General features: G+C 47.8%; 1 protein-coding gene across 1 annotated transcript; it reads left to right on the forward strand.

The window, feature by feature from the left end:
* The first annotated feature begins 71 nt into the window (after positions 1-71).
* FFAR4 (free fatty acid receptor 4) lies at positions 72-23,953 on the forward strand. The gene is made up of 3 exons (XM_055425065.2): positions 72-1,265; positions 9,299-9,427; positions 21,597-23,953. The coding sequence occupies exons 1-3, from the start codon at positions 699-701 to the stop codon at positions 21,984-21,986; spliced, it is 1,086 nt and encodes a 361-aa protein (XP_055281040.1). The 5' UTR covers positions 72-698; the 3' UTR covers positions 21,987-23,953.
* The last annotated feature ends 1,075 nt before the right edge of the window (positions 23,954-25,028 follow it).

Here is a 25,028-nt window from a genome sequence, read left to right on the forward strand (position 1 = left end):
GATAATTGATAACGTTTCAGGAGAAATTACTGTGTGCCAAGTATAAATCTCTTTCTATGATACTCACAATTACCCAATGGGATATTATTATCTCCATTTATAGATTTTAAAAAACTAGGGCAGAGAGATGAACTAATCTACCCAGTCACATGTTAGTTAGCAATGATAAATGACTCCCCACCCGCACAAAAAGATGTGGACCCATTGCAAGCTGCTTTGGGACTTATTCCCAGACCCGTGAGACTTCTCTGGTGAAGCCTGAAAAGCACAGGACAGAATGATCTCCAGAGTCCAGAGCAAGCACTCCTAAATAAATTTAAATTATATCAGTGGATTAAGGTTGTCCTCCAGGTGCCCCTGGGGAATGAAAGGAGCTGGGGAGGCTTTGCGGGGTTTCTGGGGGTTCTCTCGGTGGGGCTTCTGGGGCACTCGGGTGCTCCTACTTCGGCCGAGGGCGTCCTCTACCTAGACTGCCGCCTCCCTCACAGCCTGGTATTTCCAGCCGGCGTCGCTGGCACTTCCTCGTTCCCGCGCGCCCCAGGCTTAGTTTGCAACGCCCAGCTCTGGCGCTGCTCAGGCGGGAGGGGGCCAGAGGGGAGATGTCGCAACCCTCTCCCTCCCTCTTTCCCCGCCTTGGCATTCAGTCACCTCCCAGATGAGCCCGCTCGCAGAAGGCTGCGGGCCGCGGGGTGCCCGGCATGTCCCCTGAGTGCGCGCAGGCGGCGGGCACTGCGCCCGTGCGCAGCCTGGAGCGGACCAACCGCACCCGTTTCCCGTTCTTCTCCGATGTCAAGGGCGACCACCGGCTAGTGCTGAACGCCGTGGAGACCGTGGTGCTGGCACTCATCTTTGTGGTGTCGCTGCTCGGCAACGTGTGCGCCTTGGTACTGGTAGCGCGCCGACGGCGCCGCGGCACCACCGCCAGCCTGGTGCTCAATCTTTTCTGCGCGGACCTGCTCTTCACCAGCTCCATCCCGCTCGTGCTGGTTGTGCGCTGGACGGAGGCCTGGCTCCTGGGCCCGGTTGCCTGCCACCTGCTCTTTTACATGATGACCCTGAGCGGCAGCGTCACCATCTTCACGCTGGCGGCAGTCAGCTTGGAGCGCGTGGTGTGCATCGTGCGCGTGCAGCGTGGCGCGCGGGGGCCAGGGCGGCAGGCGCGGGCCGCGCTGCTCGCGTTGATCTGGGGTTACTCGGCGATCGCGGCGCTGCCCCTCTGCATCTTCTTCCGCGTCCTCCCGCAGCGGTTACCCGGCGCTGACCAGGTGAGCGCCGCAGTGTGCGCGCCGGGCAGGTGTCCGGGAAGGGCTGGCAGGGGGGATGCGACGGAGACGGTGATCTGGGATGATCATTAACAAAAACAACAAAACAATAATAGGCCACTTGTTGCCATTTAATAGTTGTCTCTCCGTGCTCGGTACTGTGAAGTCTTATCTGTTAAATTTCACTATGACCCTACGGTGTAGGTTACATTAAACGCCCTCCAAAACGTTGTGAGTGGAGTCCCCAAAATGCTTGTAAAGTGCACTATTGCGAGGTTAATGGAGTAACGGGGGCTTAACGGTTAGACAGACGGAACTTGGGAGACCTGGAATGACTGATCACATTATAGTAAATTCTGCTTTCTCGCAGTACTTATTATCACACGTAGGATGAGGAAGCCAAGGTACGCAGAGAGTGAATTGCTCAGAGTTATCTCACCCTTAGTGCGAGGAGGAGCTGAGATCGTGCTCAGCAGATTGGGTGCGAGGTGAATGAGGGTCTTGCTTTGAGAATCGCGCTCATGTGTGTGTGGATGGGCCGGAGAGAAAGGGCCTTGGAGACCCGGAGCCCCCAGACCTAGTGCTGCCTCTATGGGGGTTGTCACTTCCGCTCTGGAGCCTCAGTTTTTCTAACTGCAAGACGGAAGGCTTAAACTAGACCGCGGGATCTTACCCTGGGAGCTCTGGATGAAGAGTGACTTCAGGGTATCCTGGGCGCCCGAAATATTCCGAAGATTCTCGAGGTTGAGCCCCTGAGCTTTACTCTGGGCGGCGCACCCAGAGATGCCATTAGGATCTTTGTGGGATCGAACAAAGCTTCTGCTTTGTTCACGACATTGGCTCCAGTCTGCTCCAGTCCCAAGGTCCGGAATTGCGGGCGCAGGTCTGTTCTCTTTGCTGTCCTGCGGCGCGACTGCAGGCAGGGCTCTCGCGCGCGGAGATTCAGCCGGGACACCAGACCTGGACAGAGGCCCGCGATTCTGGCTGTTATCCCGGTGTTAGGTTCCGTGCGCCTCCCGGGGAGGGCCAGGGACAGAGGTCTGTGAGCCCCACCGGCAGGCGCCTGGGGGGCGGGGGTGGAGAGGCAGTACTATTTCAGGTACACTCCTACTTAACCGACAAATGACACTAAAAAACGAGACTCTTGTCACCTCGCAGCCAACAACCAGACTAAAACTGCTTGCTGACGTGGACACGGGCTGTTTGAGTCAGAAGGCCTCCGCACAGAGGCAGGACCTTCCGTGCCTTGCCACTCTGTATTTTACCCCAGGTATGGCACCTGTGGAGGCTGGACCCTCCACAGCCCTTCTGGAATGGTGGGAGTTTTACCCTAAGATGCCTCTGTGGAGATTCATGTTGGGGTGGCCCCTCTTATTATTTTGATGCAGAAACACCACTTTGGTCTTAAGAGCCATTGGAGAGGGAAAGAGTGGGCCAGAAGATTAGGGACAGGTGAGCTGGCATCAGGAGCCATGTTCCCCAAGGTGGAACGTGTGGGACTTGTGAGGAAAACCTGGGACAGTCCTTTCCAGCCCTCAATCCTCTGTTGTTTTCCCTACCTGCTCCACACCCCCAACACACACATACCCACACCTCCCAACAAACAGAAAACTGCTGGTTCCTCAAGGGCTATGACCTGAACATGTAGGAAACATCTTATTTTATAGGTGGGTCGACTGAGGCTCTGCAGTTAAAGGAATAAGTTGAGAAGAATGAGAATTGGGGTGGCGGGGTGAGGGAGGGGGCATTATAAAAAAGAGACAGTGAAGGATCTGGTCTAGACTGAACTGAGACTCAAATTTAAAATTAGCAAAGACTTGTTTTCTCAATCCTCTACTCCCAACTTCCTGGCTCTGCCTGCCCCCTCCCACTTGGACACTAAATATGGAGGTTTTGGATGGGGGACATTTTCCTACCCAAACCACCAGCTCAGAGAATTAACTAAACCCAGGCGCAGACTGGCTCCCTCCCTACTAGGAGAACAGGCCAGGGAGACAGTGTCTCTCAGAGTTTTCTGCTTATCTGAGCTCTACCCCTGGTCAAACCCACTCCCCAGGAATGTGATTACCTTTGTCCATTTGGGCAGTGGTGCCCAGCAGTCAAGGTAATTAGACTCTCGCAAACTTAGATGAAATGGTAGACATTCTGGAAAATGCTAAATAATTTGGTGTTAGGAATACAGATTTTGGAGTCAGATGATCCGAGTTTGAATCCCATCCCTGCCATTTAGGAGCTGTGAGACAGAAGTAAGTGGTCTCGTCTCTCTTATACCTCCCTTTCCTCATTTGCAAAGTGGGCACAGTAGCAATATTATCCTTATTAACATCGTGGTGACTATGTTTAGCAAATGAACTAACACCTGGCACACACAGAGTTAAGCATTCAAGAGTTGCCAGCTATTATTAGTTTCCTTATCTTTGGTTATAAATATTTTAAACATTTTTCAAACAGTATAATTCTTCTGATTGCCATAAAATAAAAGACTGACATTAAAAACAAACAAACAAAAAAGCACTGCCATTTTAGGATAGTGGACAGATCCTAGCAACTTAGCCATCTCAGCCAGGCCATCCCAGCCTATTCCAATAGAATTCCTGTCTGTATGTGCTATGGCCCCCATGGGGTGTGACCCTCATTGGCAAGTAGGGAGGACTGTTCACCCTGATCAGAGTGTGCTGCCCATTTATTCTGCAAACATTTACTGAGCACCCCTCCTCCTGCCCCCATCATGAGTCACATGACCAAGACACTGTCCTTCTCTCCAAAGAGGTGCATGTAGGTCACCCAGCTTCTAGTCTCAGACCCTGGCACAATTCAGTAACCCCACAGTAACCCCACGAGTTGGTGTTCTCATGTTTATTTTCTGAAGGAGAATATGCCTAAAGTCACAGGATGAATGAAGAATGGAACTGGAAGTTAGCCAGGGTCTGTCTGTCCCTCCAGGATCCTCTCCCACGAGTTCATGCTTCCAGAGGAGCGCTTGGTTGCACTGCTCTCTGCCCTGTCCCAGTTTGATTTCAGGCCAATAATGCCATCATGTCTCTACTGCGTGTGGATTGACTGAGGAGACAAGTTTGCTTACCTTTGCTAATATTAAAGGATACTTTTAAGATACAGGAAAGTAAGTCCATTTCTTGCATGGGTATGTTCTTTCTTCTCAGCTGAGAAGCTGAGAGAACCAGAGACATTTAATTAGGATGCCTAGTTTCTTAAAACAACCTTGAGGTCTTCCATCTTGTTTGAAGAGGTGAGGCAGGGAGAATTATTTACAAAGGGGTCCCCAAGGGTGTTCCAGGAAGAGTCATTAGAGAAGCTGACAGGAAACAGCTGAAGTCAGGTGGCCTTTGCAGATGAGTCAGCCGGTGGGGGCAGGGGCCAGCTCTTGAGCAGTGCTTGTAGATAGATGTCTCCCGCTCTCAGGGGAGCCTTCCTGGAAAGCCATGAGTGACATGGATGACTGGAGGGACGTTACAGGCAGAAGAAACAGCCCACATGTTTGCATGAGATAGAGCTGGAAGGGTTGGTGGAGGCCAACTAGAGAAGGGCCTTGGGACTTACAAGGTGAGAGATGACTGGGTCTTGGGGGGCAGTGAGAAAGAGCTTGTGGTGAGTTGGATAGCTGTTAAGGCAGAACCTAGGAGTTCCCTCTGAGTGGACAGAGAAGAAGAAGGTGGACGGGCAGCTCTCAGGTATTTGACAGCTTGGAAAATGGAGGCTCTGTGCCTGGAGTCTGTGATGCAGGAGGTGGGATTGTTGGGGGTGTGACACTGGAGGCTAGGTGTGCCTGTGAAGCATCCTATAGAGATGCTCCTGGGGTGGGGAGGCCAGTCTGGGGTTCAACAGAAGACTGGGCTTGAAAGAGTAGATGGCAGCAGCATCTGCAAAAAGCCACCGTGGAAGTGGATGAGACTGCCAGGGGGAAATGCAGATTGGGGTGGGAATACAGGTCACCCCCAAGCACACTTCACACCATTGTACCTGGCCTCCCTTCTACATCCTTTCTGGTTGGGACATGGAGCGCAGCCTCCTCGTTCTCTTGGCCAAAGCCCCATCCTCACAGGCACAGTTGACACTACCCCTCCTGGAGGCCGCTTTCTCGGTCACTCCACAATCCCATCACCGGTAGCTCTCTGGGTACTTCTAGTCCACTGCTCTGTACTGAAGTTTCCTAGTGCTTTTCTCCCTCCCTGACTGCACCGCAGCCTCCTGGCCCATTCCCACTGTGGCCTCGCAGTGGCTCAGCCACGGTGGCTTGAGTCAGCAAGTGGTTGGACAAATAGATTGCAGGACACCGTCACCAGCTGAGCCAGCTCTGCCCGTGTAGCCCAGTAGGAAAGTAGACCCAGTGCTTTTGGTTTTCAAATTTCCTTCTTAAAATCAGAAAACATTTTAAATGTGCAGAAAAATTACAGAGAATATTCTAATACTCACGCCCCAACCTTCCAGATTTGACTGACTGCCAAACTCCTTCTACAAGTCACAGCCTACGAGAATACCTAGAAGCAAAATGACTTATGTCGAGTGGACTTTCCCACAGAAACAAACTTATAACACCATGTTAGGTCTTGGACTGTGGGCTTGGTGCCTCTTCTTCTTTTTTTTTTTTTGAAATGATGATAAATACTGCATTTAACCAATGATACCATATAAAGCTTTCTAGAATGCATGTAATTAGTCATTTAGTTCACGCAAGCCACCCTCACTGTCTCTTAGTTCATGGATGAGGGTGCCTGGCAGAGTTCTTATCTTACTTCCTTACACACTCCTATCTGGAGTGAGAGCCACAAATCAAAAAGTCAAAGAGCATCTTCATCAGTGTCACGGAATGTGCGAGTCTTCCTGGGTTCATTGTGTTTGTTGAAAAAAATAGCTGTTTAGGTTTCTCAACTATCATGGTAATTTCTGTTTCACATTTGCTCAACATTTCTCTTAAAAATAAACTTTTACTGCCATTTTTTCCCTCTTATAAGAGTCACATAGACACATTATAGAAAATTTAGAAAATTCACATAAGTCAAAAGAGTAAATATAACTTGAGTCCCACCTAGAAATAGACACTGTTAATGTTCTGGAGTGTATCCCAGTCTTTTTTTTCCCCCCACATGCCTTTTTTAATGAGCACAAGAAAATGACAGAAGCATCATTGTGCTACAAATGCTCACTGAGTCACTCAGTGATGGGAAGCCTTTATCTGTCTTTTCTGATCATTTCTTAGATCTTTCACCTTCCAATCACTGAACATCATTATTAGCAAAATATTAAAATTTACCTGGTGCTCATTTGTGCAAGAAAATCTGAAGGAAAATTTCTCAATATTTTGAATCATGGGGGTTTACATACTTGACATATACCGTTCCTGTATCAAGTGTCTGTGTACTTGGTTTTTTTGGGTCTTTTTTATTTTTAATTGGATTTCCAGTCTTCTCTATGCTTCTTTGTGTGGATGTATGGATAGATACCTGTATATTCACACCTATACATTTTCCTCAACAACATAAAGCCAATACAGGCATATTATTTAAAGATCTATATTTTTTCCCTAATTTAGAGGGCACACCTTATTTTATCATTACACATTCTTCTACAAAACCTTTTTAAGCCTGGAGAAAGTAGGGCTGACATTCTGGAGAGGGTTTTTGGAAAGAGTTTGGGGTCTGTTGGGGGTTTTAAGAAATGGTTCTGGGGTCATCTGTTTCTCTGTACATTTTCCCATCACAAGTGTAAGAATTAGAGACTAAGTCCCACTCAGGGCTGGAATCTGTTTCTCCTGATTGCCGCTTCAACATATCTGCTGATATGCCTTGCCCCACAGATGTACCTGGAGTGAGGGGTCCCTGGTGGGTGGAGGTCTGAGTACAAGCAAAGGCTGCGTGGATTTCCCAAAGAGCCATGGTCACTGCACTGCCAATATCCAGAAGATCCGTGAGAGATACAGATTTCTTTCCAACTACCAAAATGTAGACAGCTCTAATAAACTTTCTTTCATCAGGTATGCACAGTGGGGTGAGGATAGAATAACAAGTTTCTAGAATATCCAGGACATTTGTGAGGCAACAATCTCACCCCAACTGCACCCCCCATCTCAAGGTACGAAGTGCTAGTCACTCAGTCGTGTCTGACTCTTTGCGACCCCCATGGACTGTAGCCCTCCAGGCTCCTCTGTCCATGGGATTTCCCAGGCAAGAATATTGGATTGAGTTGCCATTTCCTTCTCTAGGGTATCTTCCCAACCCAGGTATCAAACCTGGGTCTCCTGCATGGCAGGCAGATTCTTTACCATCTGAGCCACCAGGGAAGCCCACCTTAAGGCATAAATATAACTAATTCTTCCCCACCTGACTTGCCTTAGAGTTTTCTTGGTAGATCCCTGGATATCCTTTATAACCACCCAGCTCTTTGGAGATGATTAAAAAGGACTATATCTTTAGTATTTTAGACTAATATTTTAGGAAAATATTTCTAAGTGTTAGTTCCTTCCTCTGTGTATTTGGGGAAAATAGCTATGCATTTCAAAAAAAGCTGTATTGAACTTTCAATAAGATAATATATGTAAAGTGGTTCCTGGCCAAGAATAAATGCTCAGTGAATCTCAGATGTTACTATTGTTTGTTAATACTGAACAGGAAAAGGGGTGATTATTTGATTGTATTTTGAGTTCAACCATGCAGTTTTGATACACGTTAGAAAATGATAAAAATTCTGTGCCTTTGCTTAGTTTCTGTTGTTGTTGTTTAGTCACTAAGTCATATCTAACTCTTTGTGATCCCATGGACTGTAGCCCTCCAGGCTCCTCTGTCCATGGGATTTCCCAGGCAAGAACACTGGAGTGGGCTGCCATTTCCTTCTCCAGGGGATCTTCCTGACTCAAGGACCACTGAGCCACCAGGGAAACCCTTTTCTTAGAATAGCATTCAATAAATATCGGTCAAATGAGTGAATGATGTTGTGGTTGATGCTGCTGCTTTTGAACAGTGGTTAAGATGCCCTGTCCACCAAAAATCAATAATGTGGTCTTTTTACAGAGAATGTGTTCTTCAAAATCTGTTCTATGTGTTTGAAAGTATGAAGGGCTCTTGTTTTCTAAATAGTTTTGTCCTATAGTCAAGCAGATGCTGGAGATTTGTGTTTGGGAGGATAAATAGATAGAAGTCTTTTCCTTAACCTATTTATTCATTGGGAGAAATCATTGTAGCAGCTCTTAGTAACTATCCAGTGAGTTCCCAACAAGTTTGGGGTTTGTAGTTACTGTCAAACATTTGAATTCAACATAGCATAGTAATAGCAATAGCAGCAAGGTCACAAACCTACACACGCTTCCGTCCCATCTCAGTGGTTTTACGTCTTTAACTAATGTCTGCGACTGCACCTTCGCTCCAAGCCTGTTGGGTGCTTCCCTGCAGGAGAGGAACACGAGGACAGAGCACTGTTCTAGAGTAAGCCATGGCTGCCCTGATGCAGGTTGACACAGTTCAGACATTTGAACACCCCCCAAATGAACACTTAATGCCCTAGTGGAGACCGTGTTGCCTTCAGCAGCGTGACTGTACTGAAACCTTGCTCCTGGTTTTATACGTTTGTGTGTAGCTCATCTCTTCCAATCTATGTAAACTTTCAGGGGTCAGATTTCTCCCCTGTAAAATGAAGGATTTGGAAGAGAAGCCTCAATGGCTCTTTGCAGCTCAGTCCAAGGAAGTAGAAAGAGCATTGAATCCGGGATCATGCCTTTGGACATGATCCGTGTGATAGAGCCATGATCCAAAATCATGCCTAGGTCTCCCCAGCCTTTGGACCCTGAGGCCATGTGCCCTCACTGGAGAATGGGAATAATAATCATGGTGATTCTGAGGGTTTGAGGCAAATTATTTGTAAGTGGGGTTGTGTGGGCATTGGAAGGGATTCTAGAGTTGCTTGTCATGCCAGTTGTGTGACATCAAAACACAACAGTGTAACAGTGACAGATAACCTCAACTGGACTTGAGCTAATGGCCAAATAAGAATCCCACGTTAAATGACCTTCTCTTCCTTTTTGTATGTAGGAAATTCCGATTTGCACGCTGGTTTGGCCCAGTATTGGTGGAGAAATCACCTGGGATGTATCATTTGCTGTTTTCAACTTCTTGGTACCAGGACTGCTTATTGTGATCAGTTACTCCAAAATTTTACAGGTACGTTTGCTTCAAGCCCAGTGGCTAAACTTCATTCAGGTTCAGATGGAATCTTAGCATTTCTAGGTCAGAAGTTACCTTAGAATTCACACCAGCCCAATCCTGGCTCACTCCCCAGATCCGTCCCTCTAAGGGACAAAAGTTTGGTATTTTAAAAAAGTTTTATCTTTGTGATTGTTATAGTTAATGTTTTTGCTGATCAGAAGACTCTTGAGAGTCCCTTGGACTGCAAGGAGATCCAACTAGTCCATTCTAAAGGAGATCAAACCTGGGTGTTCATTGGAAGGACTGATGGTAAAGCTGAAACTCCAATACCCTGGCCACCTCATGCAATGAATTGACTCACTGGAAAAGAGTCTGATGCTAGGAGGGATTGGGGGTGGGAGGAGACGGGGACGACAGAGAATGAGATGGCTGGATGGTATCACCGACTCGATGGACATGAGTTTGAGTGAACTCCGGGAGTTGGTGATGGACAGGGAGGCCTGGCGTGCTCTGATTCATGGGGTCACAAAGAGTCGGACACGACTGAGCGACTGAACTGAACTGAATTGAACTGAAAGGTAATATAACTCATTATAAAAAATTAAAGACATAGAAATATGTAATACAGATACTAAAAAGCTTGTCTACCCCCTTTGTTGGCAGTTTAAAGAATATTTTTTCAGGTTATATTTTATACATTTATATATATACATACTTATATGCAATGTGAATACGTATATGTACATGTGTGTACATATAAACATCAGTTCAGTTCAGTTCATTTCAGTCTCTCAGTCGTGTCCGACTCTTTGCGACCCCATGAATCACAGCACGCCAGGCCTCCCTGTCCATCACCAACTCCCGGAGTTCACTCAAACTCATGTCCATTGAGTTGGTGATGCCATCCAGCCATCTCATTCTCTGTCGTCCCTGTCTCCTCCTGCCCTCAATCCCTCCCAGCATCAGAGTCTTTTCCAGTGAGTCAACTCTTCGCATGAGGTGACCAAAGTATTGGAGTTTCAGCTTTAGCATCAGTCTTTCCAATGAACACCCAGGATTGATCTCCTTTAGAATGGACTGGTTGGATCTCCTTGCAGTCCAAGGGACTCTCAAGAGTCTTCTCCAACACTACAGTTCAAAAGCATCAATTCTTCAGGCAATCAGCTTTCTTCACAGTCCAACTCTCACATCCATACATGACCACTGGAAAAACCATAGCCTTGACTAGACGGACCTTTGTTGGCAAAGTAATGTCTCTACTTTTTAATATGCTGTCTAGGTTGGTCATAACTTTCCTTCCAAGGAGTAAGTGTCTTTTAATTTCATGGTTGCAGTCAGCATCCACAGTGATTTTGGAGCCCCAAAAAATAACGTCTGACACTGTTTCCACTGTTTTCCCATCTATTTTCCACGAAGTGATAGGACCAGATGCCATGATCTTAGTTTTCTGAGTGTTGAGCTTTAAGCCAACTTTTTCACTCCACACACACGTGTGTGTGTGTATATATATATACTGAACCATATAAAATGGTCAGCTATTAAGAATCAATTTCCGTGGTTCAACCATTTTATTTTCAGATTTGAGATAATGCTTTCTACTTTGTAACTTCCTTTTTTTGATTAGGACTGTATCGTGACATCTTTCTGTATCAGTTCCCGTATCTCTGCCTCATTATTTGCAATGACTTCATGGTCCTCCATCATACAGATGTGACATAATTTATTTTATGAGCTTTTGGGTTGGGTTGTATCTATTGTTTCCCCATCACAAAGAGCGATGTGGCAATAAAAAATGTACACTTTTAAAAACTTTTTATTGAAGTACAGTATAAATACAGAAAGCATACACACACAGCTCACAAACTGACCACACTCCCAGAAGCAGCTCCCAGAAGCTGAACGTCACCAGAAGCCCCTCCTGTCTCCGTCCATTGCCACCCCTCACTCCCAGGGCTTGTTCCTTTCATAAGTGTGCTGGACAGGAAATGATCTCCTCCTTCAAGTGTGACTATGTACAGGGACGTAAAAAAGACCTGCCAGCCTGCTTCTTTCTTACCCCTTGAGGCAGCATATTTGCATATGAGATGCTGGCCCAGGCAAAGGTGGTGTCTGCCTGTGTTCACGCTCAAAAGTTTTGTGTTCAAATACAAAACCTGAGTCCTCTCCAATGTTTACAGTTGTTGAATCTTGGTTTTATAGCATATAGTGGGTCATATGGTAAACGAGCATATTGAAGTGGAGCCCTGAAGTCCTGCTTGCTGTCCGGCCACTTTTATGGCCCTTTCTTTGTAACTAAAGATCTGTGACCTGCTTAGAAGTTTAGAACCCCACACCAAGCAATCTTCCATCTGAATCTTGTAGTCCTTGGATTCTGTGTGAGATTACCACCATGTTCATCCCAAGGCTCTTCCCCACCAGGTGACTTGTGACCCTTTTAAGTGATGCCCCAGATGCAGCTTGTTCAAGGGTGTGAGGCAGATTCGAGCCTGACATTGAGGTCTATATGGTGCTTACAGTGGGAGTCTGGCATGTATAAGTGCTCTGTAAGCTTTAGTTACTATCATTATGTTAAAAGGAAAAAGCGAGGGAAAAAAGAGAAACATAGATTGAAGTTTTTTTTAAGGTTTATTTATTGACTTATTTTTGGCTGCACTGGGTCTTTGCTGCTGCGCTCCAGCTTTCTCTAGTTATGGTGAGCGGGGGCTACTGTTCGTTGTGGCGTGCGGGCTTCTCACGGAGGCGGCTTCTCTTGTTACAAAGCATGAGCTCTAGGCGTGTGGGCTCCATAGTTGTGGTGCTTGGGCTTAGTCGCTCCACAGCACGTTGGATCTTCTGGGACCAGGGATTGAACTCATGTCCCCTGCATTGGCAGGCGGACTCTTAACCACTAGACCACCAGGGAATCCCTATAGAATGAATTTATTTAAAAAAAAAAATTTTTTTAAACAAATGGTGTTTACATGTGTCAGGAACTCATCTACTCCTAACCGGAATTACTGATGGGGAAACATAGGCACAGAGCAGTTCAGTAATTTATGAAAGCTCCCACAGCTCATAAGCAGCCGTATCATGACATAAACCTAGGCAGTCTGGTTCCAGAGTTCCAACACTTTAATTCTTCAGACGTTTGTCAAGGATCTGCTGTGTGAAGTGTCGGTGTGGGGGTAGAGATTGGTCAAGAGCAGGCCACAATCTAGAAGGAGCTTTAACACAAGCAAAGGAAGGGGAGACACAAGAAAAGATGTGTGTCCCTTTTCACTGCTATTCAGTGCAGTGAAACCCACGGGGAGGCTTTGAGTGAAAACTTTGCAAATTGTTAAAAGAGAAAAAAGAGGGAAAAAGGAGAAAAGCAAAGGGCTGTAAAAGACAAATGGATGTAAAAGGAAACCTGAAAGTGCTGTTTTAATAACCAGTCCTGAATCTGCCCCTTACTTGCCGTGTGGCCTCAGCAAGTTACTTACCTTCTCCGAACCTCAGTTCCTTCGTCTGCAAAATAATGATCGAAAGTCCAATCGTTTAAGATTTTTGTGAGAGACATAGGAGTGACTCGTGGTGGAACTGTGGTGAGTGTCACACCTGCCCGTAGCAGGGGGTGAAGAAATGGCTGCTGCTGCTAATTGTTAGGCAAGGCTGCTCCTCTCATCCTCTCAGCGTGCTGGGAGGAGGCACCGCTGAGATTTCTGAGAGAATGAACAGCAGGGCCCAGGTTTGGGGCAAGGCAGGAACTAGGATCTGGCGCTGGTGCAGGGCTGGTTGGTTGACGTGGTGGCAGGGGCATCCATGTCTCCTGCTTGGGCGGTCCCACCCCTGAGCCCCGCAGAGGCCGAGAGGGCTCCGATCTGCTTCTTTTCACTGTACCTCACACTTCTCAGCTGCCTTCTGAAGAAGGATGACGTCTTCTCTGGAAAGGTTTCCCACCCCCTCCATCTTCTCCTCATGCCAGGGCTCACCTGGAAACATCCTTGAGCCCTGAGGAGTTGGGGGAGTGATCCTCTTATCCATCCACATGTAACTGCAATTCCAGACACTGCGCATAGAAACCCATGGCCAGCCTTCCGTTCTTCCCATCACAGATCCCAGGACGGCTCCTGGATGAATCAGATTGTCCATTGTGACTCACAGTTATGAAACAGTGTTCCGAGCGATGAGTCAAAGATGTGATTTAGATCCCATCACTTCCCTCACACACGCAGGAAAAGCTAAAACTCTCTGCTCAAGGCCCTGTGTGATCTGGGCCTTGCCTGCCCTCTCACTGTCTTCTCCCCCCATCTCCCTTGTGTCCCTGGGGCTGTTCCTCACATATGCCAACACACTCTGCCCCAGGGGCTTTGCACCTGCCATTTCCTCTCCTGGATCTCTACCTCCAGGCTTCTGTGTGGGCCACTCTCCCACTTCATTTAGGTCTCTGCTCAAGAGACTCTTCTCCAGAGAGTCCCCCTCATTCTCTAGTCCCTCACCCTGATTTCTTTTCAAAGCACTTCCAACCGTGTCATATTCCATATGTACATTTTTACTTGCTTGTCATCTGTCTTGCCCACTAGAATGCAAGCTCTCCAAAGGCAGAGACTTCATTTTGTTTACTGCCATAGTCCTGTGCTTAAAACAGAGCCTGGATTATTCACTGTAGGGGATCAATAAACCCTTACTGAATGAGTAAGAAACAAACTTCTATCACCTTCAACAGCACCTTCTTCTTTGGGGCAGTGGGAAAACCACAGGACAAAGAGTCATAAGATAACAATTCTAGTCCAGCTTGATTACTGCGTGACCTTAGAAAAGTCACTTGATGAATGTGGGCCTCAGTTTCCTCTGGAGCCAAATGGATCCCAGTGCATTGTTTAACACAGTAAAATGAGAGGGCAGATATTATATTTCAAATAGACTGCTAGACTTTAATATGAAAAAGGTAAAATGTGGTTTTGAAAATCATAACATTCATGCAAATATAAGACTTTCAGAAAATTACTTTCCACTCCACTGATAAAACTGACTATTGCCCCTTTCCCAGGAGAACTGTGACATTTGTCCTTATTTTGCACCTGTGGGTAACTTGGAAGCAGGTGAGCTTCCAGGTGGAGAACCCGGGCAGAGCCTCCTAGCTTGCATCTCTCTCTCCCTCTGAAGATACTCATAACTGAGAGGCACTGAATCAGCCTTTTTGCTGAGCTTTCTCTGTCAAGAGTGTAACTCTGTAAAATCAATTGAATATCAATGTTAATTAGCTATATTTATAGAGACACAATTAGCATATCATTTGGAGCCACAGGACAGGTAACTTTCCCAGCAGCCCCACCTCACACCTGTCACTGCTTCTAACTCTTAACTCTAACTCAAGCACCGTCTCGAGGCCTGAGAGTTGTTGCTCTTTTATTTTTTAATTAATTAATTTGGATGTGCTGGGTCTTCTGGAGAAGGCAATGGCACCCCACGCCAGTACTCTTGCCTGGAAAATCCCATGGATGGAGGAGCCTAGTAGGCTGCAGTCTGTGGGGTCACTAAGGGTCGGACACGACTGAGCGACTTCACTTTCACTTTTCACTTTTCACTTTCACATATTGGAGAAGGAAATGGCAACCCACTCCAGTGTTCCTGCCTGGAGAATCCCAGGGACGGGGGAGCCTGGTGGGCTGCCGTCTATGGGGTCGCACAGAGTCGGACATGACTGAAGTGACTTAGCAGCAGCTGGGTCTTCACTGCTGTGTTGGGTTTTCTCAAGTTTCAGACAGTGGGGCTATTCTTTAGTTGCAGTCCATGGGCTTCTTATTATGGTGGCTTCTCTTGTTGTGAGTTCTAGGATGTGTGGGCCTCAGTAGTTGTGGCTCCCAGGTTCCAGAGCAGAGGCTCAATAGTTGGAGCACACGGGCTTGGTTGCTCTGCAGCATGTGGGATCTTCCTGGATCAGGATTGTATCTCCTGCATTGGCAGGCGGGTTCTTCCCCAGCGAGCCCAAGGTGACTGTTTCAAATCACCCTGACTTCTATTCCTCACAAGCAGTGAGAAGGGTTCTAAAATGTTCTCTAGAACTCCATGCGATGTTAAATATTAGGAAGGGTTCCGTGATGCTAGAAAATGCTGGATTAATCAAGGTTAAGTGGGCTTCTTTGCTGCAGGCCTTTTCAGAGCCTTTATTATGCTGACAAACTTTGAGAATCTCCAACTCCAGAACAGAGCAGGCAGCACTGCTAAATCTGACTGCAGACTGCCTTTTCCCCACAGAGCGAGCTCTCTGGGCTGGTGCTGCCCGGACTCTCCTTTGAGAACAGCTGCTTTCAAGTCCTGCCTTGGGTTGCTGGCTTGCCCTGGCTGAGCGTTGAGAGCAAGCTTCATCCAGGTTCTTCCTTTCCGGGGCTGCTCCCGCTGCTCAGGGCAATGGCCTTTTCCACCCTCTGCCTCCCTAGATTTCTCTTTCCTCCTGACTCAGGCGTGCTCTACATCTCCAGTGGCTTTTTCCAATCAACAGTTTCCCAGGGTAATAGTCTCCAGGCCACACCCCAGTGCCTTTGATCAAGCTGACCTTGCTCACGGGTGGGGCTTGGTTTATACTGTCACCCAGTAACCATCACCATGGCAAGATGAGACGCTTCCAGGATTTGTGGGACAGCTTGTAGGTTTGTTGGTCCCCCTCCCTTCCCTCCTATACTCCCCGCACCAAACACTAGAGTGGAAGTGCAAAATGGGCAGGGCTCCCTTGCTTCTTGCTGTGCACAGCACCTATACGAGTGCTGGCCACAGAGTAGGGGCTTAATAAAATATATGTTGAAGAGAGAGTGAGTGTCTGGCCTGAAGTTGGAAAATCTTTACCTAGCTCAGGGCGTAGAAGAGAAAGGAAATCCCTTTCAGCTAAAGGTGAAGGTGTTAGGTAGTGAGCACATGGCCCTTCCTTTCCCCATGCTTGGCCCTCATTCCCTAGCTTTGGGGCCTGCTGGCCTGTGATGGAAGAAGAGGTGAACCCTCTGGAAAGATGGAGTCTGTTGTCTAATGATCAGGAGGGTGTGGACTGACCAAGCAACCCCCAGAGGAGACCCAAGGGGCTGGAGCTGGGTCACTGGGAGTTACTGCCCCCACACTCACCTGTCTGCAGCTGTGGTCTGGTGGCTTGGGGTGGGGATAAGCTTCGCTCAGTCATGGCCTTCAGATGCTCAGTGAATGTGAAGGCAGCAAGTCAGACAATTTAAAAGTGACTCTTCAAAGGACTGGGGGAAAACCCCAAGCCTATTGTCCTAGATGCGTAGTTCTCGTGTTTTAGAGATTGAGAAACACCTGGGGAGTTAATGAACAGTGCGCATTCCTGAGGCCACTCGGACCCACAGAATCGGTGTCTGAAGGGGGGCCCACATATGTGCGTTGTATTAAGCACCAGTGACCCTGATGGGGGCAGCTGTGGGCCACATTCCTGGGAGCTCTGTCCTCTGTTCTGGAAGCTGCAGGATGTCCCGGGCAGTGAAGAGCATTCCCCCTGAGGTGTGCTTCTCCACCTTGACCGTGAGACAGTGAGCAAGTCACTTTACCTTTCAGAGCTTCGTCTCTTGTCCCCAAAATAACAGAACATACCTGAGAGGCTTGTTTTAAGGATTAAAGTTAATCCTCAGAAGTTAACCGAGCATTTAATTTGATCTAAAAGTACATCAAGCATTTAGTGTGATGCCAGAGACACTTTAAACCCTGAATGAAAGTTGGTTAGTCATGTCATCTAAAGTAGGGAAGGGAGCAGGGGAGGAGCCACATTTGATTATAATGGGCCCATTTTCCTTCTGGCTCCCTCAAAGCTGTGGGAACTGTGGATGGAAGGAAATGGTAGCATCAGTCGGTGCTAAAAAAAGAGCCAACCACATATTCACTTAGCTCATGAGTCAGTCTGTTTCGCTGTCTGCTCATAGACATTGTCAGGCCCTTTTCCAGAGCCCTGGACCTCAGAAGCCACAGGGCTGCCCAACCCCCAGGGAGCTGCAGCCTGTGGGTCTCAGAGGTAAGAATGATGCTTCAACATCTACCAGAGACTATGTGGCAAGTGCCACGTGAGCACCTGAAACACAACGCTGCAGGATGCCAATGGGAGGTGAACCAGGATGTTCCCAGCATTAGAGCTTGGAGTTACAGGCTGGACAGAAGGACTGCTGCTGTCGGAGATATTGGAGGGTGGGAAGGAATTAGTGTAGGCATGGACAGACTGCCGAGGTTTGCAGCTCTGCAGCTGCTTAGCTGGGTACTGTTGGGCAATCTCCTTAACCTCTTTGAGCCTCAGTTTCCTCCTCTGTAAAATGGGAATCATCAAAGTACATAAGTCACAGAATCATTGGGAGAATTTAAAGAGATAAGCCAAGTGATATGCACAGAGGCTTGGCACATAAGAAGTGCTCAATAAATATGAACTTTCATTTACATCATTCACTCAAAAAACTTCTAGGGAATTCCCTGGTGGTCCAGTGGTTGCTCTGTGCTTTCACTGACAAGGGCCCGGGTTCAATCCCTGGTCAGGGAACTAAGATCCCGCAAGCCACATGGTTTGGCCAAAAAAAAAAAATCTAAAAGACACTGTACTAAGGACTCCATCCTACTTGGCAGAGCAACGTGGACAGCACTAGCAATGAGGCGGCTGCTGGAATCATCCTTGTGTGCCCACCAGGCTGCACTTAGGCTACTGAGAAGCGGTACCATTTTGCCTGCAGCCCTTCCATCTGCCCTTGGGCAGCTGTTACCCTCCCAGGTCTCCATCCAAGATCTCAGATTAGCCAGCTTTCACCTGAACACATATTCTAATTTTGATTCTACACAGCACCTTCCAGCTTGGATATGCCAACATGACTTCTAGCATGTGGGTCTGAGATGGTGGGTCACATCTCCTGAGCAGCAGCCCCACTGCAGAGCACAAGAGCCAGGAGGAAGCCAGCCCCGGTGGAGCCATTTATGATATCACTAATGATATCACTAATCTTCAGGTCAACTGAACTGGATTTTCCCAGATGGTGGCTTTAGCCATTTAGCATCAGTGGAGTGAACTTCAACAAGCTACTCAAATTTCTTGAGATTCAGTTTCCTCATCTCTGAAGTGAAGATAATAATAATAATAGTACAAATCCCAAGAGCAGTTGTGAGGATGAAATGTGATAATGTATAAAATAAATGCATAATACCGTGCCTGGCACACAGGGAGCCTTCCATAAAGCTTAGTGATCACAATTCCTGTTATTCATGGTGGGAAGGAAAGGGTTCTGTCTATTCAGTGTCTGTTGCCCAGACCGAAACTACTGCACGAAGCAATTGCATGTAACCATAAAACAATTAAAATGGCTATCCTTTAGCTGCGGAGGGCGCCACAATCCACTCCACTATTCTTGCCTAGAGAATCCCATGGACAGAGGAAACTGGCGGGCTATAGTTCACAGAGTTTCACAGAGTCAGACATGACTGAAGCAACTTAGCATGGCACAGCACGTCCTTTAGCCAGTTAGAAGCATTCTAAAGAGAATATTTTAAGCCATTCAGATCTCAGAGTTAATCTGGCCCCAAATTTGAATGAATCTAATTACTTTCTAATTGTTTCACTTCTTGAGATTCAAGAATCTTAAGGCAATGGTCCTAGGAAGGCCAGGGCAGAGCTAACGATAAGACTTTTGGCTATTAAAATGTCCAGACATGTAAGCACTCTTTGTGTGGCCAGAAGACTGGTCCTGCAGGAAAAGCAGAAGGACGCAGGGCCAGACTAAGCAAAGGAAAGTTAGCAAGCACCACAAATGTGGTAAGACATTCAGGGTTGGATCTCTTCCCTAGGACAGAGGTCGTAGACTAGAACAGAGCATGTCGGGGTAGCAGGTCCAGGGCTCCACTGGGCTAACTGAGCACCAGCCTACCCCCCACTCCCACCCCCAGCCTCTGCTCTCAGCCCCCACCTCTTGGCACCCCTAAAGCTGAGCCAGTGATATGGAAAGGCAGGCCTCCTGCTTTCTGGCTGTACTTAGAGGACAACTAGAAATAGGTGGACGGGCAGGACACTGTGAGTATGCCCAGGGCAGCCTGAGCCTGAGCACTGGACTCTTTAGAACCTCTGGGGAGGTCAGGACAACCCACCACCCTGTGCCTGGAAGACACAGTTAACAGTAGCCCCACTTTTTTGCTCCCTGACATGAATAATTCCACAGCTCCGGTTTTCAAAGTACTTTGGCTAAATCCTCTCTCAGGGGGCCTGTTGCCCCACCTGTAGAATGAAGGGTTGGGTAGGCCTTGGCTACTCAGAGTGTGGTCCTTGCAAAGTCAGAATCTACATTTAAACAAAGTAGTGCCGAAGGCCTCACAGGCAGAGTGAAGTCTGAGCAGTGCTACTCCAACTTTGCACAGGCCCATCGAGCTCCAATACTCTGGTTCTGAGATGTTATGAAACATTTGTCTGTTCTAAAAATACTAGTTTTACATGGGACAGTAGGATGAAAAGATATGCGGGGCTTTATTTTAATCTGGTCAGCTTGCCTTAGTTGATGGACCATTTCCACATGCAAGGCTGCCCACTGTCAACCAGTAACCAGCCTCTCTGACCAACACTGAAGCAAAATCCTCTAACTGAACAGAACAGACTGGACACAAGACCCAGACAGCAGTGCCTGCAAGGGCTCCTGACAGAAGAGTCCAGAACACCCTTCTGAACCCATATCACCAGAGTAGCCTGCTTGCCTGCAATCCCTCTGCTCTAAAGCTGACCCTGCTCATTAGTACAAAATATTAGAGATCCTTGCAGTTCCACTCCTGGGAATTTATTCTACTGATATGTGCATCTAGGTGTGCAAAGATATGTACAAAGATATTAATCCTACCTGTTGCCATCTCTCACCTGGGGGTACAAACAGGAAATGGTTTCAGTTTTTCAACGCATGTCACTAGCAGTGATCTGACCAGTTCCTCTTTCTTACTGGGAGCAGGAATCTTTAAGGACACCTCAATCTGATTTCAGAACTTTCTAGTCACTTTTTTGAATATGCCTGCTTGTTTCAAACAATGTATCTGAGGGCCAGTTTAAAGCTTCCCCATCTCTAGAGCCCAGAACGGGAATTGGGGGGTGGGTGTGTGGAAGGGGGAAGGAAGGGCTGTTTTGTCAGTGACTCCCATCTCCCTCACAGACAAGGAAACTGCCTGCTTGCCCATATGAAGGGATTGTCTCTCTCTGCTGGCGGTTTCCTCTGGTCTCCATATAGCTGGTGGTGCCAACAGACCTTCGTGATTGGGAGATGGTTCCCAAACAGCTTGTACCTTTGAGTACATACTGATTTTATATACTCAATTCCTTAACACTTTCAGAAAAAGAAATAATGGGAGAGATGTATGTGCTGACATAACAAAATGCCACAGACTGCGTGGCTCATAAACAATACCCCCCAACCCCCACCGAATGTATTTCTCTATTTCCGGAGGCTGGAAGTCCAAGATCAGTATCCAACATGGTGAGATCCTGATGAGAGTGCTCTTCTGGGTTGCAGACTGACTTCTCTCTGTCTTCACAGGGTGGAAGGTCTGAAGGAGCACCCTGGGGCCTCTCATAAGGGCACTGATCCCCTTAATAAGGGCTTCTTCCCTTAACCTAATTGGGGCAGCTCCTAATAACAGCTCCTCATAACATAGCCTTGGGGGTTAGGTTTCAACACATGGACTCGGTGGGGACACCTTCAGACCACAGTAGTGTGCTTCTGTTTCACACATCTCTCTTCCAGACCCTCCCATTCTGGCTTGCCCAGGTGAGGCTAGTGAAGAACCTGCTTGCCAATGCAGGATGGGTTCCATCCCTGGATTGGAAAATCCCCTGGAGAAGGGCATGGCAACCCACTCCAGTATTCTTGCCTGGAGAATCTTCACAGACAGAGGAACCTGGCAGGTTACAGTCCATGGGGTCGCAAAGAGTCGGACACGACTGAAGCGACTTAGCACAGCACACACAGTACATCAACACTATTTGCAACATGGATTTACTTCGGCCTTATTCTCAGGATGCCAGCTGCCCCATTTCTCCAAGGCATCCTTAGTGCAGGAGGAGAGTCAGGCCTCTGAGGAGGGAGCCCTCTCCGCACAAAGCTCCAAAGCCAAACAGTTCCAGTGCAGCGAGGATGGCAGATTCCAGCTCCTGGGGCTTCTCTGGTCCTCCCAGAGCGACACCCGCTGATGTCCTGCCGTAAACCGTGACTCTGGCTGCTTTGTGTTCCTGCAGATCACGAAGGCATCCAGGAAGAGGCTGACGATGAGCCTGGCCTACTCAGAGAGCCACCAGCTGCGCGTGTCCCAGCAGGATGTCCGGCTCTTCCGCACCCTCTTCCTGCTCATGATATCCTTCTTCATCATGTGGAGCCCCATCATCATCACCATCCTCCTCATCCTGATCCAGAACTTCAAGCAGAACCTGGTCATCTGGCCGTCCCTCTTCTTCTGGGTGATGGCCTTCACGTTTGCCAACGCGGCCGTCAACCCCATTCTCTACAACATGTCCCTGTTTAGGAACGAATGGAGGAGGTTTTTTCACTGCTGTTTCTTCTCAGAAAAGGGAGCCATGTTGACAGACACGTCTGTCAGGAGAAATGATCTGTCTGTTATTTCCAGCTAGTTCATTTTTCTCTACAGGCATCTGTGTGTCCCTCTCTGGCCAGCCGTGTTTTCAAAGGGAGATCATTTCTACGACCCTTGGCACCAGGGTACCTGCTCTCAGAAAGTGTAACCTATGCAAATGCCCATTTTCAGCACCGGTAAATTAAGGGGTGATCATTCAGTATAACAGTTTTATCCTGTATAGAAGGATTTGCTGTGGGTTCCTGTTCAATGTGAACTTCTTTGGTGTGGAATATGATTAAATGTATTAATTTTTGTTTGTGACTATTCGGCAATTTCATCTCCTATATGTAAAGCCACGCTGTGCAGGTTTCTGAAATGAGGCTTGGACTCATGATTCAGTCTTCTCCAAAGAGTCATGGCCACCCTCGCTCCCGACCTGGGACTTGGAAGGCCGCAGGATCATTCATCAGTGTGAAGAGTGCTTGAGGAATTTCCAAGGAACGAGAATTTAATTTCCGAGGAATTAAAGGTGACTTTGTTCATCACTGATAATAGGAGAAGCTTTGTCATGAAGTCACAGAGGAGGTCGGATGACTCCAAACATTTGAAAGTCAGAGCAGGAGTGACTGGCTTCATTGATCCACCTGTCAGATGCCTCTTAAGCACGTGCTGTAGTCAGTGTTCCTGGTGGTGGGAACACAGCAGTGAAGCAGACAGCCACGGACCATGTCCTCATGGAGCTCACTTACCTTCCAGACAGGGCAGAGAAACACCAAACATGTCAATAGATCATACAGTGTTACAGAGTGAACTAACATTATGAAGAAAATGGGACAGTGATGACAATTTCGGTGGTGTGTTGAAGGGTCTGGGAAGACCTTTCTGAGGGGTGATATTTGAGCCAAAAGGGCAAACCACAAGAAGGAACCAGTGATGTGAATCCGAGGAATGAGGCTTTGCAGACGGAGCAGACCCTGGTGCTGGTGCAAAGAGGCTTGTGGGACGGAAAGACCGGCGTGAACAAAGCAAACTACTGACTGAGCCTCCTCAAGGCCAGACCCGTCCTTGAAACCAGAACAGGGGGATGCTCTGCTGGAGGCCATCATTGGAGACGAGAGGGGTTACAGGGCTGGCTTATACCGGGCTAGGGAAGCTACCATCGGAATTTGTTCTGTGTTCAGTGGGCAGCTGCTGGAGATGTGCATTTGGATGCGGATATGACCTGCTATTTGTTTTTAAATATTACTCTGGTTGCCTTGTTCACGAAATGCACCCTGAGGAGTAAGAATGAAAATGGACACCAGTTAGGCAGCTGCCAAAGTAAAGAAGGAAGATGGGGAAGCTGGAGGTGGATGACATCGCTGTTGTTGTTCAGTCATGGTCAACTCTTCATGACCCCATGGACTACAGCACGCCAGGCCACCCTGTCCCTCACCATCTTCCAGACATCAATGGGGGATTGTGAGAAATGATCTTGGGCATACTTTGGGAAGGCAGAGCAAACATGATTTATTGATTGACAGAACACAGAATGTGAGGGAAAGAGAGGATTCAACAGAGACTCCAGACAGCAAAAATGGGGAAGGATAGGAGGATGCGAGGTAGAAGAACCAAGAGTTTCATTTGGGGCATCTGCATGTGAAACCCCAGTGAGAACCAAATGGAGAGCTGGTACGTGGATGCAGGGCTCTGGGGTACAGGCCTGAAGGTCAGTGTTGGGAGTCATCAGACAGTGTTTGCAGATCTATGGTTTTATGAAATAGAGACAGAAGAAACCAGAGCCAGAGAGAACCCGGGGACACTCCAGCAGTTGGAAGCTGGGAGAATGGCTGGAACAGTAGCTTGGGGCCTGGTGCATAGTATGACCACAACCATTCTTTGTCACCGAGGAAGTCGGAGCCAGTAGCTGTCTTTGCTGGTGGAATTTCTTGAGCAGCTCACTTTCAAAGTAAGATTTATCACAAACTTGAGGACAAGAGGACAGGGATCCTTTGTTCATCTTTAGTTAATAAATTTGGTCAATTAAAGTTGCCTTTTGAAGTGATGTGTGACTGTCTTACAGGTCTCTGGGGTGACAGCCACTGCTGAAGAGCTCAGCTCTGGCAGCCCCTTTCTGGTGAATGATAGGCAGAGCTCTCCTGTGCGTGTTCCCCTGCCTTCTCCTACTTTGGTAGAACAAAGCACAGTGATTCAGGGCCCTGGGAGCCTCATGGCCCCTTGATATGGCAGCACCCAGGCAGAGGTCTCTGCACACACGGGAGGTTCCCCACCTCCGGACACACCTCATAAACGTCAGCCTGGCATCCGCCAGTATTTACACAGCTCCTAAGTGCTCTAACTGAACCCTCACTGCAGCCCAGCAGGTGGACACTGCTTCCCCATATTTCACAAGAGGAGAGTGAGGCTCAGAGAAATCATACAGCCAGTCCCCAGTCATACAGCTAATTATAGCTGACTGGGATTTTGATGCAAAACCAAGACTCTGGTACCAAAGCCTTGATGCCTTTTCAAGATGATAAAAGGCCCCTAGGAGTTCCTGGGAAATTGAGACACATGTCTTTGCATGAAGTTATATTATATATTAGTGTTCACAAGTGCTGCTAATGGTATAAGACACTGGTGTCCTTCCCCAGGCCTGGCTACTTCTACCCCCATCATCCCTTTGACCGGACACTCCAGGTAAGGGGTGCCATGATCTTCCAACACACCTGGTTTCAGGGTCCCATCTCCGAATCCCCCCAGGGAAGCCTATGACCTCCTCTCCCACAACACTTTGCCCACACCTGAAATAAGAAGTGAATTAGGTGCTGGGCACGGAGAAGGCAATGGCACCCCACTCCAGTACTCTTGCCTGGAAAATCCCATGGACAGAGGAGCCTGGAAGGCTGCAGTCCATGGGGTCGCTGAGGATCGGACACAACTGAGCAACTTCACTTTCACTTTTCACTTTCATGCATTGGAGAAGGAAATGGCAACCCACTCCAGTGTTCTTGCCTGGAGAATCCCAGGGACGGGGGAGCCTGGTGGGCTGACGTCTATGGGGTCGCACAGAGTCGGACATGACTGAAGTGACTTAGCAGTAGCAGCAGGTGCTGGA

This window comes from Moschus berezovskii, chromosome 12 (genome assembly GCF_049115385.1).
Source record: "Moschus berezovskii isolate FMDL1 chromosome 12, NW_MosBer_1.0, whole genome shotgun sequence".
Lineage (NCBI taxonomy): Eukaryota > Metazoa > Chordata > Mammalia > Artiodactyla > Moschidae > Moschus > Moschus berezovskii.

Bases quoted from the DNA above. Each gene is read 5' to 3' on its own strand.
- FFAR4 (XM_055425065.2), top strand. From the start codon at position 699: ATGTCCCCTGAGTGCGCGCAGGCGGCGGGCACTGCGCCCGTGCGCAGC. The intron at 1,266-9,298 runs GTGAGCGCCGCA...TTTTGTATGTAG, and splicing joins GGTTACCCGGCGCTGACCAG to GAAATTCCGATTTGCACGCT. The intron at 9,428-21,596 runs GTACGTTTGCTT...GTGTTCCTGCAG, and splicing joins GTTACTCCAAAATTTTACAG to ATCACGAAGGCATCCAGGAA.